The sequence below is a fragment of the Oncorhynchus mykiss genome, chromosome 3 (assembly GCF_057628025.1).
Source record: "Oncorhynchus mykiss isolate SJ-2025 chromosome 3, ASM5762802v1, whole genome shotgun sequence".
NCBI lineage: Eukaryota > Metazoa > Chordata > Actinopteri > Salmoniformes > Salmonidae > Oncorhynchus > Oncorhynchus mykiss.
The window spans coordinates 47,956,365-47,983,356 of NC_143024.1; the positions used below are offsets into that span (position 1 = coordinate 47,956,365).

General features: G+C 44.4%; 1 protein-coding gene across 6 annotated transcripts in view; it reads left to right on the forward strand.

Annotated features, from left to right (window-relative positions):
- Positions 1-26,745, forward strand: part of hivep3b (HIVEP zinc finger 3b) — an 89,731-nt gene extending 62,986 nt beyond the window's left edge. Inside the window, exons 2-7 of one of the 6 annotated variants that reach the window (XM_021596673.3) lie at positions 7,331-12,026; positions 12,304-12,452; positions 19,501-19,676; positions 22,142-22,243; positions 23,916-24,565; positions 24,981-26,745. In XM_021596673.3, coding sequence (XP_021452348.2) covers positions 7,743-12,026; positions 12,304-12,452; positions 19,501-19,676; positions 22,142-22,243; positions 23,916-24,565; positions 24,981-25,556 — 5,937 coding nt within the window. In that variant the 5' untranslated portion in view covers positions 7,331-7,742 and the 3' untranslated portion in view covers positions 25,557-26,745. Of the gene's footprint in view, positions 1-7,330; positions 12,027-12,298; positions 12,453-19,500; positions 19,677-22,141; positions 22,244-22,548; positions 22,845-23,915; positions 24,566-24,980 lie in introns of those variants that run through there. The other 5 variants (XM_021596688.3, XM_021596696.3, XM_021596700.3 and 2 more) reach the window with 5 other exon arrangements.
- Positions 26,746-26,992: the final 247 nt, after the last annotated feature.

The following is a 26,992-nucleotide window of genomic DNA, read 5'->3' on the forward strand; positions in this document are numbered from 1 at the left end:
TATCAAAGGAATGTGTCACTATAAGAAAAGAGAACAGAGCTGCATCATCGGCTTCACTAACAGTACATTCACACCCCATAGACTATAAATAGATCTTTGTGAATGAGTGAATCAGCAACCTTTCCCCATCTGCATTCATCCACAGTATACTTCTAATTACCATCCTGAGGATCCAGCATTGAAGTGTTTGGACTGTCAGCCTTCAACTGCTGTAAATTTTTAGTCTCACTTCCTTCATATGGTTCCTTCTACCTGGTTATCGTAAAGCATTAATGTAAGGTAAGGGGGTCAGTGGGAAGGAAACAACAGGAGGTGAAACAACAGGAGGAAACGTTGAGAGCAACTAGAGCCACTGGGGAATGGCAGGATCTCTATACCTGATCTGACAGTCAGAATGGATTTGAGACCGACAGGCTACAGAGGAGGGTGTTCTGGGCAGTGTAACGTGTGAGCGAGTTGGTGCGTGCATGTGTTTCAAGAAAATAACATGACCAATAACCATATCTCCCCTACCCAAGGTGATTGTTCTGTGTGTAGCACAACCATTAGGAATTAGCCTATTATTTCTAAACAGTGTAGTTTCCTATCCCTATCTCAAATAATTGTGAAAGGAATACAATGTAGCCAAATTAAATTAATGTTATTAATACATTTAATTAACTCAGTCTGTATAGGATTAGTTGTTTGATTCATCTCTTGTTGAACAGCAGTAACCAAATGGAGTTCCAAGCTCTAACCAACCATATATTTGAGCCAATTGAGATGAGTTTCCAGGTGATTCATTGCCTCTCCAATGGTGTGCCTGCCTGACTAGTAGCCATTGGCAGTATGGTTGTTGAGCTTATGCACCATTAAAATGCCTCATCACCGGACTCATCTTTTGAAAGTTGAAAGTAAAAGTTGCCATTCCCAGTCGGACTCAAGTTGTACGCTGACATTTTTTAAGTTAAATGCTGTCAACCAAAGGATTTAAAAGCTTGCTATCTCTGTAGGTGAGAGTATGCTAAGGTAGAGGGGAATCTGTGTTTAGAATTATAGAATGTTATTGCTGGTATCTATGGCAATCCAAACTTCCTTCTCTTGTGATGTACACTACAGTTCAAAAGTGTGGGGTCAATTAGAAATTTCACAAGTCCTCAACTGGCAGCTTCATTAAATAGTACCCGCAAAACAGCAATCTCAACGTCAACAGTGAAAAGGCAGCTCCGGGATTCTGGCCTTCTAGGCAGAGTTGCCTCTTCACTGTTGGCGTTGAGACTGGTATTTTGAGGGTACTATTTAATGTAGATGCCAGTTGAGGACTTGTGAGGCGTCTGTTTCTCAAACTAGACACTCTAATGTACTTGTCCTCTTGCTCAGTTGTGCACCGGGGCCTCCCACTACTCTTTCTATTCTGGTTAGAGCCAGTTTGCACTGTTCTGTGAAGGGAGTAGTACACAGCGTTGTACGAGATCTTCAGTTTCTTGGCAATTTCTCGCATGGAATAGCCTTCATTTCTCAGAACAAGAATAGACTAGACTGATGAGTTTCAAAAAGTTATTTCTGGCCATTTTGAGCCTGTAATCGAACCCACAAATGCTTATGCTCCAGATACTCAGCTAGTCTAAAGAAGGCCAGTTTTATTACTTCTTTAATCAGTATAACAGTTTTCATAATTGCAAAAGGGTTTTCTAATGATCAATTAGCCTTTTAAAATTATAAACTTGGATTAGCTAACACAACATGCCATTGGAACACAGGAGTGATGGTTGCTGATAATGGGCCTCTGTACGTCTGTGTAGATATTCCATAAAAAAACAGCCGTTTCCAGCTACAATAGTCATTTACAACATTAACAATGTCTACACTGTATTTCTGATCAATTTGATGTTATTTTAATGGACAAAAAATTTGCTTTTCTTTCAAAAACAAGGACATTTCTTAGTGACACCAAACTTTTGAACTGTAGTGTATGTGAAGTCATTATGTTGCTTTGTGACATACATTCTGTTTACTTTTAGATGTTTTAGTATATTCCAATTTTTACCATGGCAACTTAACCTGTTGTGCCCCTATCTGCCTCTTTCCCCATCAGAGAACTCTATCTGGGCTGCCTAGTCTCCCTTGGCCCCCTCCTGCTAGTGGGAAAGGACCCATACTCTCCAAATTTGTCCAGGATTTTGGGAGTCGACTCCGTCTCCTGCTATCGTCGTTGTAGTCGAATCTCTCTCTCGAAGCCGACTCCAATTTGACCAAACTGACAAAAATTTGCAAAAATTGTCAGTGTGTGTGCTTGCACGCTAATGAACTGGGTGATTGATTAGCAATGCATATGTAGCTGTCTGACAATCTACTGACCAAAATATTGAAAGCTAATCGGTAGCCTACGTCAGCCTTTTTTGTATAACTCCATAATTTTTGGAGTCAACTCCAACGCTTGTGGTCAAGGAGTAGACTCTCCACGACTATTCATTAGTAAATAACGAGTGTGTACACATGCTTTAGTGTGTGTGTGTGTGTGTGTGTGTGTGTGTGTGTGTGTGTGTGTGTGTGTGTGTGTGTGTGTGTGTGTGTGTGTGCACATACATACTGTAGCATGCTTGTTAAAATGTGTGTGCTTGTGTGAGAGATTATGATGTGCTTGCTCACTCTGGCAGGCTTTCCCCTTAACTTCCTTGCAAAGCCCTAATGCGTGTTTCCCTGCTCTGAGCTAGAGTCTAGACTGCACTGCTATGCATAATTCAGACGGATCTCTCCCCCACCCTAAAACCGCCTAATCACTCTGGTTAAAGATTGCATAAGTACTATGCCAGAGATTATTAAGCCTTACACTGTGATGGCCAACTTGTGCTCAGGTCAAACAACACAAGTAGGACGGGGGAAGACAATTTCCGTTCTACTTTTTTCTCTCTCTCTCTCTCTCTCTCAATTTTTTTCCTCCCCTCTCTTTATCTTCGTTCTTCCTCTCACCGGTATATTTCTATATACAGTATGTATCGCCCTCCTACGCACTCTGACTTCATAGTGCCTTATTTTTTCTCCCCATTCATCTTCTCACTCTTTACCTGTCTTTTCCTGTCTCTCCCACTCATGCCTTTTTTATTTCTCAGTCTCACACTCCTGTAGTATTCTCACCCTCACTTTTCTTTCTTGGGAATTGTGTGTGAGGAGACCACTTTGGTACATGACCTAGCTACAGCATAAAACCAATCCCTTTTCTAACTATTCTAGCTAATTCCCAAGGCAAACACCACAATGTAGCTGGACAGCTCAGAACATTTTCTCGTCTGCCTCTCTTACTGTGAGGCGTTTGAGTTCATTTTAATGTCTGTTATTCTTAATAATTGCTACTGCTAATAGTACTCTGCTGTAAACAAAGTTAACCCTTGTGTAGTCTTAACATCCTATATACTCCCCTTGTCCTAAGGGTAAAAAAATGACCCGCCTTCACTACACCACTAAAATAAAGCAGCTTAATTGAATTTTAAAGCCCAAATCTATTTTGCATGAAGAAACAACCTGTCATTCATCACAAACATTGAATATCTGTGTTTTCCCTTCTTCACAATGTAGAAAGACTGCATTTAATCAGTGGACACCACTCGTTTTTATTACAACACACCTATCATAATTGTTTCCTTTACTAAAGTAAAGGTTTATTTGTATTGTTATTATTATTATTGCTAAAGGTCCTGCATAGGTGTAAACATACATTTTCTCGCAAGAGATAGCACTTGTATAGCCTAAGAAAGTAGCAGAAATGTGCAGAAAGTAGTTTTGATTGCATTTTATTGAAGGGAAACAATGACAGTCTTGAACTTTTTTGGCAACATAGCGATATATTCTTATATACTGTACAATGAGGAATTCAACTACAAAATACTAGTCTTCTCCCATTTTTTAACCATTGCCCCCACCCACAAGGTGTATCAACAACAACAATAAATAAGAAAAAAATAAGATAATAGATACAAAACAAAAATGTGAAGAACATAAATCAATCAACTCTAATTAGCACATGTAGGACAGTATGCAAGTGTGTGTGCATGGACTTTGCAGATGTATTTCTCACATGTGCAGCACATAGTATTTGTTTTACAGTCATTCTTTGGGGGGGCAGAATATGCATCTCCTCCTCTTGCCTGCCCCAACTGCAGCCTCAGGTGGATCAGGACAAGATTCACCCCCCTGAACAGCTTTCACAAGCGCTGCAGAGGCTGCTGTGCGGGGTAGGCGCTCCCTTATTTGAATGTGTGGGGTTACAAGTACCTTTCCCAGCTGCTCCAGGAACACCCTCCTCTTGTTCCGCTTATCAAGCATCCAGGTAGGGTTGATCTTGTTCCGTATCACAAAGGCATTGTATGAGGACACATCAATGATGTTATGGAAGATGACCAGGGGCCAGCGGGCAGTCATCCTCCTGCAGCTGTAAGTTCCAATCACCTTGACCAGGTTGTCCACGCCTCCTTTGTTGTGGTTGTAGTCCAGGATGATGGCTGGCAAACTTTGATGAGAAGTCCTCTCTGCCCCTTGTTGATGAGAAGACTTCCCTCCCTCTCTGCATCCCAGAGACTACATGTAGCCTTGCCTCGGGACCTATACACACCCGCTAAGATTAGCAGCCCTATGAAGGTACGCAGGTCAATCTCATCCACCCTTTTCCAGGTTTCTCTATATTTACAGAAACCCTCCAAATTTGTCATCTCCAGGATGATTTTCTTGATGGCTGGTGTGATGAACATGTAGAATGTTGAGGCAATGTCCTGGGCATGGGAAACTGCATGTCTTGTGGGCCCTGGGGTCATCCTTATGACATTTTGTGCTGCCATTCTGCCTTGGTTATCATATGGTGACAAGGACCATGTTATTTAGCTGTTCTTTGACAAAAATGTCTCTCTTTCAGTTTGGGGGATTTCTTCTTCATCTGAAGATGATGCATTGTGCTCTGGGTTGTATTCTTCCCCATCTTCTTCTTCATATACCTCCTCCTTCTAAATAATTGATCTCTTGTTCCTCCTGGGCATCTGAAAAAATCAGATCTACGACCTGTTGTGCACTGAAAAGTGCACTCATGGCTTCAGCAAAGAGAGAACTGGGGGGGACTGTCATCTGCATCACCTTTATAGCCTCTGACTGCATTTCCCATTAGTAAACAATGCTTTCAATAAATGTATTTTGTCTGAAATGTTTTTGTTTTGTCTGTGAACTTGAGTCATGTGTGGGGTTGTGGAGGGGAGATGCTGCACATGCACAATAACGTTTTTGTTTTGTCTGAGTTCAATCAGTAGCACACAATCTCAATTTCTCATTGTGTGTGTTTTTTTTGTGGTGTGTAAATTATTTTATAACTGCTGGTTAACCACCCTAAGAAAATGTTTGTACCCTGGTGGTGTACAGCTTTCATTTTTTTTTAATTATTATATATTTTATTTTACCTTTATTTAACTAGGCAAGTCAGTTAAGAACAAATTCTTATTTTCAATGACGGCCTAGGAACAGGGGGTTAACTGCCTGTTCAGGGGCAGAACGACAGATTTGTACCTTGTCAGCTCGGGGATATGAACTTGCAACCTTTTGGTTACTAGTCCAACGCTCTAACCACTAGGCTACCCTGCCGGAAAAGTCATCAGATTTCAAGTTGAAAAAATATAATTTAGGGGGTTTTCTCTGCTATTAAACAGTGTCGGGTCATGTTTGACCCTTGAAACAACACAAGGGTTAACTTCTGTTCGGGGGAAACCTAGGTGTGACCTAGGTTTCTGTACAGGATTGTTACATATACAGTGGGGCAAAAAAGTAGACTAAATGTATGATCATCAGATGTAGGGGAACATGGAAATGGAGCCGAGAATCTGTCAATTCACTTCCAAAAAGGAAGTGTTATTCTCTGTTTTATTTTCCACTGTTAAGAAGCCAGACTGTGCTGTGTTTTTCAGGAACATATGGAGAACGAGTGAAACCCGGGCTCATTAAAAAACCTGTCACCGCTGCCCCAGCTGGAGTCAGTCAGACTAGTCTTCTGCTAGGCCTGTTTAGCCAGCCGCTGGGACACTGAATGACTCCACACAGCCTCTCTCTGAGAGTAATCTCTCTCTCTCTCTCTCACTCGCACACTTACTCACCCTGTCAACTTATCAGTCTCTACCTGCCACTGCTTTTGCCTTACCTAGGGAAGGTGGGAGGGAGACAGTGTTAAATGCACTAGCTTATAACCCCTACATCTATTCTCTCCCTGAAAAGTGGTATTCTGAAGTATGATTTACTGAGACGTGTGTGTTGATGGCTCTGTTCTGATGATGGATGTCAGTGGATGGGCCTCAGCTCGGACTGTCAGCAATTGGCTACGACAGCTCAGTGACATTTTTTGATTGGCCCTGGCTGCTCCCAGAATGTGTTTTAATTGGCTGCAGTACAATAATTCTGTGTGTGGAGTTGAGACCTAGGTTTTTCCTAAAGTGGGAAATATAACATCAGATATGTCTTGATAAAAGAGGGGAGGTACACTTCCCCATCTTCCTACAGTCTTTTTTTCTATCTTCAACTACTTCACCTGGCATCTCATCCCTGCCATGCTGCACCCTAGTGGCTGTACATGACAGTGCAACACAGGGGGAGACGCTGAAGGCCTGTTGCTGTCATCTCATCTTTACTCATTACAAGAAGATAGCCCCTCTTCCCCCAGCTTGAGAACAAGATTGAATAAGCTCAGGCTAAATTTAAAATGTTTGTTTTGACTTGAGTCACACTTTTACCCTCTCTGTTGGCGCTGCTGCCCTGGATGTTGACCTGGCTTGGCCTTCTCAGAGCAGTGGTGTCTCGTGCAGACTGCTCTAGCCAGATGGTTTGTAGATAGATACACAGTGGTGTGGTAGAGTTTTCTCTCTCACTGTGTCTGAGCTCTTTTTGGAACCAGGAGGTATTATGTTGGATGTTGCACGTTACAACATTACAGGGTAGAAGTACACTGAAATAGACCGTTTCTGTATGTGGCAGAGACTCCAGCATACAGGTAGAGCAAGAATAGATCAGAGCAATAACACGGTGTTACCGCAATTACCTCGCTAATGTGATCATTAGAGCACTTCCTCCACTCATCAGGCCAAGGAAATGTGGCCTTATTTGTCAGGGTATGATTTGTGGCAGCAATATCAACGTGAGAGTCAGTGTTTGGTCACAGGGCTTTGACTAGGCCTAAACACCATGACAGTCTGTTTTGGGGGTCTTTAGGGACTGGCCACCTAGTCATCGATAGTGTCACTAACTAATAATGATGAAACTAATGCCGAGGTGTATTTTGTCAGGTCTGCCTAAGCTCTGTGATTCACTTCTGCTTATTTCTGTGTTTCTGCAGATCCAGTGAGGTACTAGGTTTGACCAGAGACGGCCTAAGAGGAACAAGAGAAGACCCAGAGGTTTCTACTCACCAGAGCCACAGGTGTCAGAACTGTCCAGCAGTATGCCAAGCCAGACCCTCATCTAGCTCCCAATCCACAGTGAAGACCTATCAAAATGGCTCAGACTTACTCTGTGATGAGAGCGAATCTATGTTTACCTACATCCTCTATGCTGCTCTGGGGCACTTTTTAATTATGTCTTATTTGGTCCTCTTGAAAGACTTTTGGCCTGCTCATAAAAAAGGTACTCCGTTAGATGTTCCCTCGTCCCAGGCATCCCTGCGGCACTGTGGCTAGCCCCATGAGGCTGTGTGGTGCACTGCTCCCTGAGGCAATCCCTGTGTGTCTGTAAGGCCTCCTCCCCACTCTATGGAGGCGGAGCCCAGCCACCCTGCTGATGGGGAGCGATCCGGAAGGCAACAGCAGCCTCTTTCTCCTGGGGCCACTGAGCCCCCCACAGGGTCCCGTCCAACTCAGCCACAGCAACCGTCATCCAACCCCCGCCCCGTCCACGGTGGCCTGGGATGTCTCCACCACCGCAAGCCTAAACGTAGCGACCTGCTTCTCAGGCTTCAGCATCAGCACAAGACCCAAGCAGCATGTCAGCTCTCAACAGACACCCCAGGTCCTTCAGGAGGTAGCTTCTCCTCCCCCTCCACCTTATCCCTACAATCCTCCTCTACCCAAGGCCACAACACTCAGGGGGTGCAGTCCCAGCCCAACCAGGAAGTCCTAGAGGGCAGCCCATCTAAAAGAGGCGAGAGGAAGCTCCAGAAACCGGGGAAGTACGTGTGCACTTACTGCGGCCGTCCATGTGCCAAACCCAGCGTTCTCCAGAAACACATCCGCTCTCACACAGGGGAGAGGCCTTATCCTTGCGTCCCCTGTGGCTTCTCCTTCAAGACCAAGAGTAACCTGTACAAGCACCGCAAGTCCCACGCCCACCGCATCAAGGCAGGCCTGGCATCCAGCCGGGACGAGCTGAGCCTGAGCGGACCCGAGATGAGCGCCCTGGGAGAGGATCCCGAGGAGCCCACGGAGGGGGAGAGCACAGACTCTGAGGAGGAGACGGGTCAGTACAGGAAGGAGAGGCTGAGCAAGCAGAAGAGCAGCAGCAGTTTGGCGCTGTCAGGGCAAGAGGAGGGCCAAAGGCCTGACGACTCCCAGGCCGTGAAGCAGAGACTGGCCATGAGGCTGAGCGAGAGGAAGCGTGGCCCCATGGCCTCCCCGGACGACCCTCCCTCCACCTCCTCCTCACTGGGCCCCAGCAGTAAAGGCAGCCAAGAGTCAGGCTACTTCTCCCTTTCGAGGAGCTCTGAGATGAGCCGAGCTGACTCCCAGGTAAGCCCTCCCAATGCCAAAACCTATGCCGAGATCATCCTGGGCAAGTATGGGCGGCTTGGAGGGCAGCAGCGCGGTCCCCATCAGCAGCGCGCCCACTCTTCTTCATCGGGGATGGAGGAGAAGAGCAGCATGCCCTTCAGCATGCCCAAGACGCAGGTCATCGAGCACATCACCAAACTCATCACCATCAACAAGGCGGTTGTGGACACCAGCGAGATCGACAGCGTCAAGCCCAGGCGCTCCTCGCTCTCCAGGAAGAGTAGTCTGGAGTCACCCAAGTTCTTCTCCCCCAAAGACCCCTATGTGTTTGAGCCTAAGGGAGAAAGCCCAGGTCCCAGTATGACAGGCCAATCATTCCATCCCCATATCCAAGACGTGGGCCCATCGGGGGTCCAGAAGTCCTCCTCCTCATTGCCTCTGCTGAGAAGCCACTCCATGCCCACCTCAGCAGGCCAGGAAAACCACTCCACCACCTCTCCCTGGGGGTTCTCTGGTCAGAGCCACTCCTTTGATGAGCAGCAGGCCGTGGTGGCCAAGATGAGGGTGGGCGGGCAGTACCGTTTGCTGAGGCGCCAGCCCGCCATCGAGTTGCCCCTCGGCACTGAGCTAAGCCTGGAGGAGGCTGGCCCCTCCTCCTCCGCAGCTACAGAAATTGGCCTAACCAGGAAGCAGCAACGCAAAGGTCCAAGGCTGTATGAGTGCGAGACCTGCGGCATCCGCTGTAAACAAAGGGAAAGTTACGAGGCCCACAGGGGTTTCTGCACAGGCAAGCCAATAAAGGAGCTGGAGAGAGGAGAGGTGGATGGGGCGTTCCGGGATGACCGCCCCCAGATGATGCACTATAAATTCCGGGCACTGGCCATGGCAGTGAGGAAGAGGAGGAAAGCGGATAGTCTGGAGGAGGATCCTCCCAGCCCCAGGCCTACAGCTGTTGTGACCTGCAGCCCCGCAACCACCACTGCAGTGCCAAATCGGGTGCAGCAGAGTGAGGCCTTCTCAGGTGCTCCCTCACAGGCTGAGCAGCAGCAGCAAGATAGGAAGGGCATCTCGGTCATCCAGCACACCAGCTCCTTCGAGAAGCAGAAAAGTATATCCATGGAGAGCCAGGAGTCTATAGAGCTCAGAGAGAGCCAGTTAACACCGCAAAAACAGCCGCAGCCAAAATCATCTCCCTCCATGTCCCGCCTGGTCCGCCAGCACAACATCCAAGTGCCAGAGATCCTAGTGACGGTGGAGCCTGACGCTGATATGGTGTCAGTGTCGCCCATGGCGGCGGCATCCTCGTCCAAGGAGCCAGAGAGAGTGGTAGAGGAGTTCCAGTGGCCTCAGCGCAGCCAGAGTATGGCTCAGCTCCCCGCCGAGAAGCTGCCACCAAAGAAGAAGCGTCTCCGTCTAGCCGAGGCTGCTGCCCAGTCTTCTAGAGAGTCCAGCTTTGAGTCGGTATCGCTGGGGACCCAGAGCCCCAGCCAGGAGAGCAGCATTTCCCATTCACCCAGCCGCTCTGCCTTCTTTGAAGACATGGGGGGAAAACCTGCTGAGCCTTCCCCCTGGGGCTCCAGCAGCACCCAGGGCTCCCACATGCTAACAGTGCCCTCGGGCCCCCACCAACAATACCAACCCCAAAGAGAGATGCGGCGCTCAGCCTCGGAGCAGGCCCCGGTCAGCCCCCAGCACACGGATGAGATCGTGGAGACCAGGAGCAAATCCTTTGACTACGGTTCCCTATCCCCGCAGGAGTCTGCTTCAGCCTGGAGGGAGAGGAGGAAGTGCCTACTGGTAAAGCACACCACCCTCGGTGAGCCAGACCACGAGGAAGGGGCCGTGGCTAGCCACTCAGGCCGACCAGGGAGCACCAAGCCGGACCCGTCCTACACCAGCCACCCTTCCTTCCACCCAGCTGAAGCCAGCACCTCGAAGCTCAGCCTGGGGGCCATAGGGAAGACCGTACAGCTGTTCCACCAGCCCCGGATACTCCCATTCCCCATGCGACCAACTGGGCATGATCGGTTCCCTCTTGGCCAGTTAGCCCAGCTCCATCCGGTCACCACTGCCATCTCAGATGTCCTCTCCACCCACATCATCCACAGAGCCTTCTTACACACACACCCTTCCCCTCCAACCATACAAGTTCACCCAGGGCAGCTTCACATGGCAGAACGCCTAGGCCTGCCCCTCCATCCTATTTCAGCTCTGCTTTCCCTGCAGTACCCCACTGGGGCTGGCCAGGCTGTGTACCTCCCTGTTTCTCCTGGGCTCACCATCCAAGTCCCCACACAGCCCCCCATGCCCTCCACCGTGGTTCTCCCTACCCCAGCTCCTCAGTCCTTAGTCCCTCTGCCCTGCCGCCATCCCCCGCTTGTCATCGCAACGTGCCTGGCACAGCTGACGCCAGTCGTGTCACTGATGGTGCCAGTGCGCCTCCAGACCAACATGATCACCTACGCCAGTGCCCTGTACACCACCCTCTCCCAGATCCTGGCGTCAGCCCGCTCCCAGGAGCCCATCTGCTGCATGGCCATGGTCATCATGGGCCAGCTGGAGCAGGAAAAGCTGCAGAGGTCCTACCTGAAGATCCCCACCCCGGACTTCAAGAGCTACCTGCCCCTGTCTCTACCCCTGGAGCTGGGCTCTGTGTCCGGAGAGGGCTATGAGCCACTGGGGGCTGGAGGGAGCAAACGCATGCTCTCTCCTGCAGCCAGTCTGGAGCTCAGCACAGAGGCCCAGCGCCAGCAGAAACGAGTGAAGGAGGAAGAGGAGGAGGGAGAGAAGGTGGGAGAGGAAGAGGAAAATACGGGTTCTGGGAGAAAACTGGAAATCAGGGAAGACAAAAAGAAAGAGCCGGAAAGGGCCCAGATAGGAGTAGTAACTGTGAAAGTCGAGGAGGAAGAGAATGTACGGGACACAGAAGGGCACAGGGAAGAGAGGGAGATGCAAGGGAAGGCTGGACCTAAGAAAGAAAAGGGGAATGAGGGCCAGGGAGTGAGTGCGTCCTTTGTACCCCAGAGTCCTGAGCGAGTCAAAGCCCCCTTGTATCCCAGCCTCCACACCACCACCTCAGTCAGCTGGTGCTACTTGAACTACGCGAAGCCCAACCCTTCTGCCCAGAGGGAGCCACAAACCTCCGTTTACACCTCCTGGAGCATCAGCGTGCACAACCCCAACCTGCCAGGCCTGTCCACCAAGCTGGCCCTGTCCCTGCTGCACTCTAAGCAGAAACACAGCTTAGAGACCTACACCATGGCCACAGCTCTAACCCCGGCGACAGGCAAGGTGGTCCCTGCCAGCAGTAGAAAGCCCCACATTTCAGAGGTAAATATAACAGCAATATTCAATATGTAGCAAACCACAGCATGGGCACAAATTAGACCAAAACTACCAAAACCGCTGATTCAGTTTTAGTTATGAATTATATAGAATAATGCATACCCCACAACTTCACAGCTGGAAATTACCAGACACTATGCTGTTAGATTATACACAACCAATACATGAAATGTTTGACATTAATTGTTGTTCCAATGTACTGTATATCATCAATGCCAACCAAGATGTTGGTGAATTTGCCCGTATCTGTCTTTGAGTGTAGGTACATGCTACCCCACCCAGCACCCCTGTCGAAGTGAAGGAGCCACCACAGCAGCCTGAGAAGGAGGAGAAGAAGGAGAAGAGAGAGGTGCAAGGGCCCTCCACCTCCAAACAGAGCGAACCTCTCCGTGTCCAAATCTTCGAGGGCGGGTAAGCCCTGATCAACTAATACTAGTGGAGTTTTCTATGAGCAGATAGATTTTTCTGCAAAATTAATCATGCAGATATTCAACGTTACTGACAGATAAAGGCAGTAGAGATGTAGCAATACAGTAGATGTGAGTCATTGTATTCAGATACGGTAGCAGTACCAGAAAGCACAGAGTTGCCACCAAATGCTGAGTCTCAAAATATAAATGACACATAAGGGGAAACAAAGCAGTAACAATGGAGAATGTTTTACACTTCAGTCTTCCAGAATAACAGAGAAACAGGTGAGCTAGCCCCCAGGGACTTCATTTATACCGACAGCAGAGCCTTTCCCATTCACAGCTGGTAGAAAATGTAGAGTGTTGAATGGGGTTGGGATTTGTGCGGTGCAGCAGACAAGCAGAAAGCATCTCACCAGATGTGTTTTATGAGATTCTCATGGGTGTTGGTATACCTTCCTCTCAATGACACAAGAGCAACTGAAGTTTAGCTGCTGTACTGTACATACATATGTAGGAAAGAAATCACCTAAAGTCTCTTGAGTAAAGGCAATAATTGGGTGTGGGTATTGAACACGACTAATTGCTGTGAGGTGTGTGAGAGTCTTCCCACTGCAGAATATGCTCTCACTGTTGCTTCTGATCGCAGCTCACAAAGCTGCCTTTTCCTGTGGCAGCTTCTGCAGTCTAGCCAACAGATCGTGATCTGCCAAGAGCACAGTAAAAGATAGTGTGATAGAGATGGAATTGAAAGGGAAAGATGGAGGGGAAATGGTGGATAGAGGGAAATATAGAAGGAAACATTAAACATTTAGTTTCCTTATGACAGACAAGGACATACATGCATGTGTGCGAAAGAGATGGAGACAGAAATACAAACCGATAGGTGTTGATAGAAAGATGTGTGATAGAGAATTTTTACAACGAATGACAGATGGACAACATAAGAGGTGTGTGTGTGGGTGGGGGGTGAGTGATTTAAGCTTATACAATGCTGTTTGTGATCTAATTATTGACACTTTTAGGATATTAATAATGATTTCTCATAAAATTGTTACTTATACATTGATTTATTATAACATTTGTGAAGAATGATAATTCCAGCCAAAATAATATATAGGAGTAGAGCTTTCCACAAATCACCATATCATTTTCAAATATAGAGAGCTTGCTTTGTTATAATTAGCAAATCTGAAAAATTAGAATTCCATATAGTTGGTTCCGAACACATCTACATGAATGAATCATGAATGAGTAATGAAAGTTAGAGGCATAGAGTAAATATCATACCCCCCGAAAATGCTAACCTCCCCTGTTATTGGTAATGGTGAGAGGTTAGCATGTTTTTTGAGGTATGATCACACAGTTTTGGAATATAAAAGGAATGAATCCATTAAATATAATAAAAATAAGTTATGCGTTTAATACATACAGATAAAATCAGGGTTCCCCAACTGGCGGTGGTTTTATATGATCAACCAATTTGTCTGAGGAAAATAAATAATATATTTTTGGGAGGGCATGAAAGACACAAGGAAATCAGCTTCAAGTGATTTTAATTTTGGTAATCTGTTTCCAAGTATTCCCACGCATAATAGGTGGGTAGGCTGTTTGGCTGGATTTAGGACCGCGCCGACGCCACAAAGCGGACGGACAGGCTGTGTGAAGGCAAAGCTTCTGGAGGGCTGGCTGGACCAGCACGGGAGAGTTGAACATACTGGTGCAAGACTCCAGGATTTTTGGGGTTGTAGGAGTCGTGTTTGGAGTCATAGGAGTCGACCCTTGCTCGACTCCCAAAACACGCTGAAACAGATGCGCACACACATAAACCTCATTGTTGCAGAGTCCTACTGGAAAGACTACATTTGTATTCTAGAGGACTGACATGAGCATGATTCTGCCCATTTGCCTATAAAAGGGCTATTTTGTTTGAATATAGAAGGTGATGTGTAGGAACTCGAATATTTCTGTGATATTTCTGTTGTGCACCGCCTTGACTGATCCCATGGGATGATGCGGTGCACTCTGCTCATAACTTTATTCTTTGCCATGTTATTGCCCTATTCGAACGGATATTACTAGATACGTTGGTTTTATAGTTATTATCCAAGCATGTGCTTTACTCCAGAGGAATTCACACAGGATTCATTTTTTCAAAACTGCCCCCTGTAATTCTTAATTTTTCTAATTGAATCGACTCTTATGACGGAAGCCTGGAGTTTTTTTTATTTTTGGCGTGAAGATATTACAAAGTCATGTCCAGACGATAATAGGCTATACTGATAACTCGTGCTAGGCTTCCAAATGTGGTTGGCTTCCAAATGTATAGGTCTTCCCATAATAATTCAATGTATGAATTGTGATCGTAATCATTATTTTAGCGATCCATCTATGGTGACTTCCTTCCTGCTGATTTGAGCTGCTGAATCATATTTGCACTTGACCGTGTTTATGGATGAAAAAGTGAACTTGCCATTTCCAAAAAGTTTAGTGGGGATTCTGTTTTGCGATCTATTTCCTAAGACAGGACTCTTCAGCCCTGTTCGTGGAGAGCTACCATCCTGTAGGTTTTCACTCCAACACTAATCTTGCGCATCTGATTCAATAGTTAGCTAGTTGATAAGCTGAATCAGGTTAGTTACAACTGGGTTTGGAGCGAAAACCTACAGGAAGATAGTTCTCCAGGAACAGGGTTGGAGAGCCCTGATCTAGGACATCAATAGCCAGCCAGGGTTTCATTAAATAATAATACTTTTTATTGCCTAATTTAATTTATGCATTTGGCGATGTTCAACTTCAATTCACTTCCACTATGAAGAATATCTTAGCCGTACTCATTGATAGCCTAATATATACTTGAATATACTTTTGGTGAATATATGAGGCATTGCTAAATGGAGATTGCCAAGGTATAGCCTATGCGCACAGTTCTGACTGGCTGTCTGCCTGCCTCAAACTTCTCTCCCTCACTTGCTCCTCTTTCTCTTCGCTATGAAAATGCTAGTATGTGTTTGGTCTTCAGTTGTTGTGTGTAGAATAGCTCAGCTTACTTATTGATAGCCCCTACTTTGGTGAACTTGCACAAGACATTGCAAGCCAAGGAATTGCGAAACAGCATGCCTATAGCCGACAGATTTTGATCACCTGCACGCTTCTGACTGTCTGCCTGGTAGCCGACATGCCTACCTATGCCTGGCTGTGCAACTTCCATCCCTTTCTCTCTCCCTCAGTAGCTCGCTCTTTCTTTTCTGTGAAAGATGCTAGAGTTTATGTTCTCTTAGTACACTACAAAAAAAATGTTTCCTCCGTTGCAAAAATACTGAATCTTAGGAGTCGAGGAGTCTATTCTAAGCTTGACACCCAGAAATGGGAGTCGACGGGCAAGGAGTCGTCTCCCAACCAATAGCTGAACATTGGCAGCTGCTATCGGAAACTCATATGTTATGCAACTCTAGAAACTCATTATGGTCTTATTATGAAGGCTGTTTTATCTCAGCATGTCTACAGATTCTCCCTTCTCCCTGTTTTTGTTTGCTTGGAAATGTTGATACTTGATACTTAACAAAAGAAACTGTAACCAATCATTTATAGCGGCTAAGAAATGCATTGCCATTAATTGGAATGTCACAATGGATGGCAGAAATATCAAGTTATGTATCACCAGATTTGATTTATTACAGGATTAAGGGTATACTGGGCACTTTCATGAGGTCTGGATTAGGGCTGGGCGATATGACGAAATATATCGTGTGACGATCGAAAAACGTCTATCGTTTCATATTATGCTCTATCGTTTATTTTGTTGTTGCAAATCAGTCTTTACGGTAATATTTTGCAACACAAACAAACATGGAGGAGAGGGGACACCAGGCCTGGTTTTCATTGTTGGTTTTAAAAAGGCTTTTGATAAAGTACAACTGGAGTTTATATATAAATGCCTAGAACATTTCAATTTGGGGGAATCTCTTATAAAATGGGTTAAGGTTCTGTATAGTAACCCTAGGTGTAAAATAGTGAATCATGGCTACATCTCAGAAAGTTTTAAACTATCTAGAGGAGTAAAACAAGGTTGTCCACTATCGGCATATCTATTTATTATTGCCATCGAAATGTTACCTGCTAAGATTAGATCAAACAATAATATTAAGGGATTAGAAATCCGTGGCTTAAAAACGAAGGTGTCATTGTACGCTGATGATTCATGTTTTCTTTTCAAACCACAATTAGAGTCTCTCCACGGCCTCTTAGAGGCTCTAGATACTTTTGCTATCCTCTCTGAATTAAGACCAAATTATGATAAATGTACCATACTGGATCACTAAAAAATGCACATTTTACATTACCATGTAGTTTACCAATTAAATCGTCTGACGGAGATGTGGACATACTCGGTATACAAATCCAAAAAGAAAGAAATGATCTCACTCCAATACATTTTTATAGAAAGTTACCAAAAATAGATAAGATCTTGCTACCATGGAAAGGAAAATACATGTCTATTTGTGGAGAAATCACCCTGATTAACTCTTTAGTTAATCACAGAGTACCTATCTGTTTACCTATTTGCTTATGGTTTTGCCTACACCCAGTGACCCTGCTTTTGAAATTATATGAACAAAAAATATTCAGTTTTATTTGGAACGGCAAGCCAGATAAAATTAAAAGGGCCTATTTATATAATGAATATGAATTCGGTGGGCAGAAATGATTAAATATTAAAGCATTAGACCTCTCACTAAAGGCATCAGTCATACAAAAGTTATAGTTAAATCCAAACTGGTTCTCTAGTCAATTGGTACGAATGTCTCATCCTATATTCAGGAAGGGCCTTTTCCCCTTTATTCAGATTACACCTGCTCACTTTCGGTTGTTTGAAAAAATAAATAATCTCCAAAATATCTTTATTTTTTTAACAAGCCTTAGAAAGTTGGTTGCAATTTCAGTTTAATCCACCTAAAAGGACGGAACAAATAGTACAACAAATATTGTGGTTAAATTCAAATATACTAATTGATAAAAAAAAACTGTATTTATTGAATAAATGTTTAAAAAGGTATATTTTAGTGAATGATATCATAAATAGGACTGGTGGAGTTATGTCACACATGCAGCTAACACAGACATATGGAAAGGTCTGCTCTACCCAAAATTACAACCAATTAATTGCAGCATTACCACAAAAATGGAAGAGGCAAGTAGAAGGGGAAAAAAGTAAGGAACTTGTATATCGGCCCTGTATTAAAGAACATAAATGTTTAAAGAAAAGTGTGATAAATAAAAACATACACCAATTTCATTTAAGGACCAAAAAACTGACAGCTGTGCCATATAAATTGCAAAATAGTTGGGAAGAGATTTCATGGCACATGGTTTATGAATTGATACGCAAAACAACGCCGGATTCCTCTTCAATTTAAATTACTATACAATATTCTTGCAACTAATAGAATGTTATACAGTGGGGCAAAAAAGTATTTAGTCTGCCACCAATTGTGCAAGTTCTCCCACTTAAAAAGATGAGAGAGGCCTGTAATTTTCATCATAGGTACACTTCAACGATGACAGACAAAATGAGAAAAAAAATCCAGATAATCACATTGTAGAATTTTTTATGAATTTATTTGCAAATTATGGTGGAAAATAAGTACCATAATTCGTAGTCACATTCATGCCCAGCATCATCACAACCAGAAACAGATTGAAATTGTCAGTGTGATGTAATTTTAACACATTTTGTCCAGTTTCTCCTGCTGGGTGTATGCCGTGTGCCTGCACTCACAATAGTGACTCAAAACGCTGTTGCATTCCATCAATGACATTATCACAATCAGTTGTTGCTGCTTTGATTTGACCATATTAATGACCTAAGGCTCGTATTTCTGTGTGTTTATTATATTATAATCAAGTCTATGATTTGATATTTGATAGAGCAGTCTGACTGAGCGGTGGTAGGCAGCAGCAGGCTCGTAAGCATTCATTCAAACAGCACTTTCCTGCGTTTGCCAGCAGCTCTTCGCTGTGCTTCAAGCATTGCGCTGTTTATGACTTCAAGCCTAACTCCCGAGATTAGGCTGGCAATACTATAGTGCCTATAAGAACATCCAATAGTATGTATTGTCTAACCTAAAACTTCTTAACTAGGAATATTGAAGACTCATGTTAAAAGGAATCACCAGCTTTCCTATGTTCTCATGTTCTGAGCAAGGAACTTAAACGTGAACTTTTTTACATGGCACATATTGCACTTTTACTATCTTCTCCAACACAGTGTTTTTGCATTATTTAAACCAAATTGAACATGTTTCATTATTTATTTGAGACTAAATAGATTTTTTTATGTATTATATTAAGTTCAAATAAAAGTGTTAATTCAGTATTGTTGTAATTGTCATCATTACAAATATATATATAAAAATCAGCCGATTAATCGGTATCGGCTTTTTTTGGTCCTCCAATAAATCGGTATCGGCGTTGAAAAATCATAATCGGTTGACCTCTAGTTCAAAGTACTGTTGTTGCCTCATTGGAGCTCAATGCGAATTCTGATCTTTATTCATGTTGATTAAGTATACTGTATAACAAATTCTGTATTTAAAGATAAGTGTACATCAGGTTGGGTAGTGCATAGTATTTCCGTAAGTTTTAAAAACAAAATATAAACTAGTCTTTTATAGAGGAGTAGAGCTAAATGTAGAGGTGGATTTTGTATGTATTGTCTATTTGGCTAAAGCCAGGCTTCCCTCTCTGTAGCTACTGATGTTGTTGGCCAAGTCACCCAAACTTAGGATAAAGGTTGGGTTCTCTACCTACCTGCCTGCCTGCCTGCCTGCCACGGGCATAGACAGGCTGGAGAGAGAGAACTACAAGGGGACTTAGAGGAAGCAGGGGTTTGGTGGGGCTACCCCGCTCTGATGTAAAGAGTGCCTTGTGTAGAGTAGGCCCAGGGAGCAATCTTTACCTACTTTTAACTCTATGTATTTTGTTTTTCTTTTCTCATTCCCTCTCCCCCCACTTCCTCTCTCTGTCCCTCTCCCCCTCTTTCCCATCAGATACAAGTCTAATGAGGAGTATGTGTATGTGCGGGGTCGTGGCCGAGGAAAGTATGTGTGCGGAGAGTGCGGGATCCGCTGTAAGAAGCCCAGCATGCTAAGGAAGCACATTCGAACACACACAGACGTCCGGCCCTACGTCTGCAAACACTGCAACTTTGCCTTCAAAACCAAAGGTGAGGAAGAGGAGGAGGAGGTGTGACCTTTCTAAATAGGACCCAAGTCATACAGCATCAGTGTCGCTCTGTCTTTGTATATGGTTGAGCAGTTTAGCTATACTCCAAGTTGATATTCACATCATAAGAAGGAATTCCTCTTGACCATGCCCACAAATTGGGGAAAACAAACATTTTTCCCCATTGACCCCCATTGTAAAAGAGCTAACTGTCAATTGTATTATTATACAGAAATAACAAAACATGCCGGAAAACTGCTGTGTTGTTCAATATACAAATAACCTGGTAAAAAATCCCGAACTGCGGTTCGCAATGCTCCAACATAAGGAAATGGAGCCTGCGAGAAGAGCCCTGTGGCTTCAGGCAATTTGGCGTGGAAAATATGGGGTCTGGTTCCCAAGTAGGCGACATGTACAGTGCATTCAGAAAGTATTCAGTATTCAGAAATTCTCCTCATCATTCTACACACAATACCCCATAATGATAAAGCAAAAACAATTTATAAAATAAAAGTTTAAACTGTTATCACATTTTACATAAGTATTCAGACCCTTTACTCAGTACTTTTTTGAAGCACCTTTGGCAACGGTTATAGCCTTGAGTCTTCTTGGGTATGACGCTACATGCTTGGCACACCTGTATTTGGGGAGTTTCTCCCATTCTTCTCTTCAGATCCTCTCAAGCTCTGTCAGGTTAGATGGGGAGCGTCGCTGCACAGCTATTTTCAGGTCTCTCCAGAGATGTTCGATTGGGTTCATGTCCGGGCTTTGGCTGGGCCACTCAAGGACATTCAAAGACTTGTCCCGAAGCAACTTCTGCGTTGTCTTGGCTGTGTGCTAAGGTTTGAGGTCCTGAATGCTCTGGAGCAGGTTTTTTTTATCAAGGATCTCTTTGTACTTTGCTCCTTTCATCTTTCCCTCGATCCTGACTAGTCTCCCAGTCCCTGCCGCTGAAAAACATCCCCATAGCATGATACTGCCACCACCATGCTTTACTGTAGGGATGGTGCCAGGTTTCCTCCAGACATGACACTTGGCATTCAGGTCAAAGAGTTCAATCTTTGTTTCATCAGACCAGATAATCTTGTTTCTCATGGTCTGAGAGTCCTTTAGGTGCCTTTTGGCAAACTCCAAGCGGGCCGTCATGTGCCTTTTACTGAAGAGTGTCTTCCGTCTGGCCACTCTATCATAAAGGCCTGATTGGTGAAGTGCTGCATGGTCGTCCTTCTGGAAGATTCTCCCATCTCCACAGAGGAGCTCTGTCCGAGTGAACATCGGGTTCTTGGTCACCTCCCTGGGCGGCCAGCTCTAGAAAGAATCTTGGTGGTTCCAAACTTCTTCCATTTAAGAATGATGGAGGCCAGTGTGTTCTTGGGGACCTTCAATGCTGCAGAAATGTTTTGGTATCCTTCCCCAGATCTGTGCCTCAACACAATCTTGTCTCGGAGCTCTACGGACAATTCCTTTGACCTCATGGCTTGGTTTTTGCTCTGACGTGCACTGTCAACTGTGAGACCGTATATAGACAGGTGTGTGCTTTTCCAAGTCATAAGGCTGTAATGTAAATAAAATGTGGAAAAAGTCAATGGGTCTGAATACTTTCCGAATGCACTGTAGCTATGTGTGTGTGAAAAACATTTAATCACATTTAAGACATTAAACTTGCTTAGTATAGTCTGTTTGTAACTCCACTCACTACTTGTAACTGTATTGTCTGTTTGTTTCTGTTGGTTTTTGCTATCTTATAATGTTCCGGTCAGTAGGTAGCTAGTACTCACTAACTTGGCTGCTAGCACCGTCATTTTTTCCCCAAATGTTTGATTTATTTAACCTTTATTTAACTAGGCAAATAACAGTCAGTTAAGAACAAATTCCTATTTACAATGACGGCCTACCAGAAGGCAAAATGAAAAGGGGCATGAGGGATGTCCTACAATATTACTTTTAGTAATGAGAATGCTTAGGAGTAGGCAATGTTGAAAAGTAATCTTTAGACATGTTGTACTTTTCTTAAATGTAGTTTTGTAATTGACTAAAACAAGCCGACAAGAAAATTCAGTTTGAAAAAGGTCAAGTTTTTTTGCTGTGAGCCAAAGGGGGTAGGTAACCTAGGTAACAACAGGTGGTTTTCCCCATCGGCGGGCTGTGATGTTCTGTCTAAAAACGACTCGGACTTAGTGTTGCAAAATGCAGGTAACTTTCAATAAATTCCCTGGTTTTACAGAAATCCTGGTTGGAGGTTTCTGGATTTCCTGCTTATTCCCTCCTGATTCCGGGAATCTTCCAACCAAGATTTTGGAAAAAACAGGGGATTTATTGAAAGTTCCCAGAATTTTGCAAACCTAGTTATGCTCGGCTATTTGGTTGTACTCCGGTCTCTCTCCCCACCATCAATTATTCCTCATCTACCCTGCTCTGGTTCAGTCTAATGTGGCTTTGCTGTTCTTGTTTTCCTTGTCTTCATAGGGAACCTTACCAAGCACATGAAGTCCAAGGCTCATGGGAAGAAGTGCCAGTCAATGGGAACGTCTGGGTCTTCACTGGACGAGCCGGAGACCGAGGAAGCAGGTACAATACCATCGGGAGGAAACTTCACTCATCAAACATCTTTCCTCAAACCTGACACGATAGCTAACCTTGTATCTATATGTAAGCTATATGTAAGGCTATATGTTGCTATTCTCCTTACTCTTGTGCTGAAGAGAAATTACAAATATTAAATTAATACATGAAGAATACATGGCCAAATACATTCCATAGAGTCTGTTTCTGGTGCAGGATGGGAGAGATGTACAGTGTTGTTTTCAAGGCGGCAGTCCTGGCCTATAAAGAACAGCATTCCAGACACTCACATCCACCCCCTCTCTGTGCAGGCTCAATGCCACCCATCCCTCTCTCCATCCCTCCCGGTAGCAGACTGCACTCAACACTGAGCCAAGGACAGCCCATTCAAACAACCCTTCCATTCAAATGCCAGCTGTTAGACTTCATGAATGGGAACAGCAGCACGATTCCATTAAATCAAACCTTGCCAATCTGCTCGCTATTTATAGCATCAGGTTGATAGAATGTTATGTTAGGTAGGAAGTCACCCTGTCCTGGTCCTTGTGCCCATTTCATGTGTTTGTGTGTATGAGTGTGTGTTTATATACAAAGGTATTGGGGTGTAGTGCCCAATTTTTTTATGTTTTGGCTCTGTACTCCATCACTTTGGGTTTGAAATGATACAATGACTATGAGGTTAAAGTGCAGACTGTCAACTTTAATTTGAGGGTCATTTTATCCAAATAGGGTGAACCGTTTAAAAATTACAGCCCTTTTTGTACATAGTCCCCCCCCCATTTTCAGGGACCAAAAGTATTGGGACAAATTTACTTATGTATTTTAAAGTAGTCAAAAGTTTAGTATTTGGACCCATGTACCTAGCATGTAATGATTACATCAGGCTTGTGACTCGTGTGACTACAAACTTGTGACTACAAACTTGTTGGATGCATTTTCTGTTTGTTTTAGTTGTGGTCAGAATTTCTTTTGCCCAGTAGTAAGGAATGGTAAATAATGTATTGTGTCATTTTGGAGTCACTTTTATTGTGAATAAGAATAGCAGTTTCTAAACACTTCTACATGAATGTGGATGCTACCATGATTAGGGATAGTCCTGAATGAATCGTGAATAATGATCAGTGAGAAAGTTAGATGCACAAATATTATACCCCAAAAACATGTTAACCTCTCACAATAGCACTGGAGGTTAGCATATTTGTGTGTCTAACTTTCTGTAACTTTCTCTTTCTCTTAATTATTCACGATTCATTCAGGACTATCTGTAATCATGGTATCATCCACATTTATGTAGAAGTGTTTATAAACATATTGTATTTTTATTGAAGCTCGTAGTCCAATCCAAAGTGCTGGAGTACAGAGCCAAAACAACAACAAATGTGTCAGTGTCCCAATACTTTTGGAGCTCACTGTAAGTCCATAATGACTTAGGTGAACTCAGTTTCTGTAGAGCTGCATTGTCTGCTGGTTTTCAGTCTTGCCTTTCAATCTGGAACTAGTTTAGACCAAGTGTTCCGTATTGGACAAGTTCAGATAGTACCTCCCCGTTTCACTCTGTTTCTGACTGCTTTCTTCCATTTCGTGACTACTGAACACAACTGTGTTAATTTAGGTGCATTCTGGAGGACTGGAGTTTGGAGAATTAGGCTTAGTGTAAGTTTTCCCCTTTTCTCATCAGGAGATATTGAAGAGCATTTATCTGGCTCCGAGGACCAGGATGAGCACCAGTTCTCTGACGTGGATGATTCAGAGGAGGACGATGACGAGGATGATGAAGAGGAGTACTCATCTCACAACGAGCCGTCCTCCTCACCCGACCGCCGTCTGTCCACATGGGGGCACTCCAGCAGCGGAAGACGGTCCCAGCAGGGCACGCCTGACCCCTCAGCCCCAGAACCCCAGCCAGATCCCTGCCTCAGCCAGGAGCCCTCTCCCACCCATAGACTGTGGCCCAGCGGGCGTGCTTCCTCTCCAGAAAGCCGGAGGGCACTGTTCTGGGACGCCTCCCCCAGGGCCTTCTCCCCTAGCAGTGAGAGCTGCTCTCCCATCCGAAGCCTTTCCCCCAGACTGGAGCTGGCCTCCCCCAACCGACACCTCTCGCCCTCTTCCAAGAGAGAACCATCCCCCATCAGAGCTCTATCCCCCATCAGAGCTCTATCCCCCCTGTACCCCCTGCGGCCTCTGTCCCCTAGCCAGTATCGGGTGTTGTGGGCCCGGGCCTCTCCCTCGTCCCTGGGGGTGCAACATAGACCTCGCAGGTCTCCCAGTCGTTTGCCATGGGACATCCCCAGTATGATGGCCAGCGATCGCAGACAGGTGGGTTCAATGGTAAGTTATGTATATAATTCACTTGGTGATCCTGTAGTTTTGTCAGTTACAAAATGAGATGTAATTAGCCATCCCTCCACATAACTACATTGTCAGTAATGGTCAGTAGTAAACACATCTTATTGCAGAGTAATTTCCCTTTTGGTACTAAGCTAACACTCACTATATGAGAATAGCAGAGACCTAAATACATAACTATGCAACACTTTGTAAATGTACTTTTGAGAGTTTTTTTCCTATCATCAGGCTGGCGGCTGATGGTGTTTAATGCCTGTGGTTGCGTCTTGCTTGCTCCCCTCCACTGTGTTTTAAAATCTGCATTGGAAGCCCAGTTTAGCCAAAGGCAATGTGAAAACATGTTCAGTGTTTTGTTCTACTGTGTGAAGTAATGATGAGGTAATTGCTCCCCGTACAGGAGAGGATAGGAACACCAAGTAAAGGGCAGATTGGTCCAGAGCCCTGCCTGTCATTCCCCCCAGCTTTCCGTCTTTCCCCCACTGACAGCCCTAAAGCCCAGTCCCAGTCCAATGACCGCATCTTCAGCCACCTGCCTCTGCACTCCCAGCAGGCCAGGGTGCCCTACCTGATGATCCCCATTGGGGGCATTCAGATGGTGCAGGCTCGTCCCCGTTCCCACCCCACTGCCCCCACCTCGACCTCCTCTCCCCCAATGGAGGGGCTTTTACTGGGCCAGACCAGGAGGGAAACCCCCTGGTGCAGGACCCCCATAACTCAAGGGCTCAGAACTCCTGGGGACCACTGGTCTGACAGCCAGGAAGTAGTAGGAGCCAGCCAATCAGGGCTATGCATTCCCAGTATAACCCCACCCATATGTTCCAAACCCTCCACCTCGCACCAGGGTAGGATGGACCCAGGGATGATAAACACAATGCAAAAGGACAGCTTACACAGCTCCTCCCACTCACACAGGTCTGAGGGAGAGACCAGAAAACGACGGCCCTCACACAGCCAGGCAGGACCATCCCCCTAGTCAGCCAGTCCCCCCTCCCACACACGGGATTGGATAGCTGTCTGAGAGGCAGGAGCCACCAGGGTTGTGGTCCAGAACGACTGGTTCAGAATTGGTAGAGGAAGAAGCTAAGGTGGAGACTCAACCAATCAAGGCCAGAGCACTTTGATACGTCATGCATCCTTTACGCTTTTTGTTGCAACTCTTGTTTTTGGGTTTTGTATTGCTTTGTTTTTACACAGTTTTCAATTCAATTGTTAACTTAAATGTTAGTTCTTCTGCAATATTCAGGTTTGTTATAAAATGCACTTTTTCATTTTTGGCGATTTCTTTAAATCTCTTGATCTTAGCAGTATCAATAGAGATACAGGTATCTTAATATATATTTAAATATATATGTCAAATAAATATGAATACATTTGTAAATGACCAAAATCGTTAATGAACAATAAATTCACATTTATTTGTTTTGTCTCTTTGTCCACTATTACCCAAACTGTAGTTACTTGTGCCTTTTCTTTCTGTGTTTGTCTTGAGATGACGACAAAGAAAAAAGGCTGTGAAGTTTTGATTTACACTCTGTGTTTCCAGGAAGGGGGTTCCTGTGTGGCGTGATGATTGATTGTTTGTATCCTTAAAGGGATAGTTTGGGGTTAGAAGTAGTTTCGTGAGCCAATGCTAACTAGCTGTACCCGAAGACTTCCAGTCTTTGCACTAAGCTAGTTAGCATTGGCTCACAAAACTACAGCACCTCTACCTTCCTTCATACTGGATGCAGAGACATAATAATTAATTGCCAAAACACCAAACTATCCCTTTAAGGCCATTGCATTGATGTCAGGGTATTCTAAAATATGGAATATGAGGTGGTATATTGAAGGAACAGTGAGCGCTTTGCAAAGAAAATGCACTGAAGTCATATTTTTTATAAAAAGATAGTCAATGTTATGTCTCTGTACAGAGAAGAGTGCTCCATATTTATTATTTTGTTAAACTATGTAAGTTATTCTTTAAGTTTTTTTACTTGACATTTTTGGAGGAAAAAAACATGCCATTTTTATTTAGTCATGTGTCTGTCTTTTTCATAATGTTCTCAAAAGACTTGAGATGGAGAGGAAGTTCTCTTTTAAGATTGGATATGGAACAAGTGCCCAAAATATTTTCACACAGGACATTTTTTTTTCTCTGAACCAATAAAAATTGCACCAGACTTCTGTGAGGTTATTTTACTTGTTTTGTTTTCTTGTTTTTAAAAAATGTCATAATTTTTTTAATAGGTCAACCACAATACTGATTGATTAATACATATAGAATGCTTCTGTTTGAATTCCACAAAATAACAACGAGTTAATATCAACAAAATTCAATAAATTGTTATTTGTCACTTGCTTCGAAAACAACAGGTGTAAACTAACAGTGAAATACTTACTTAAGGGCCCTTCCCAACAATGTAGATA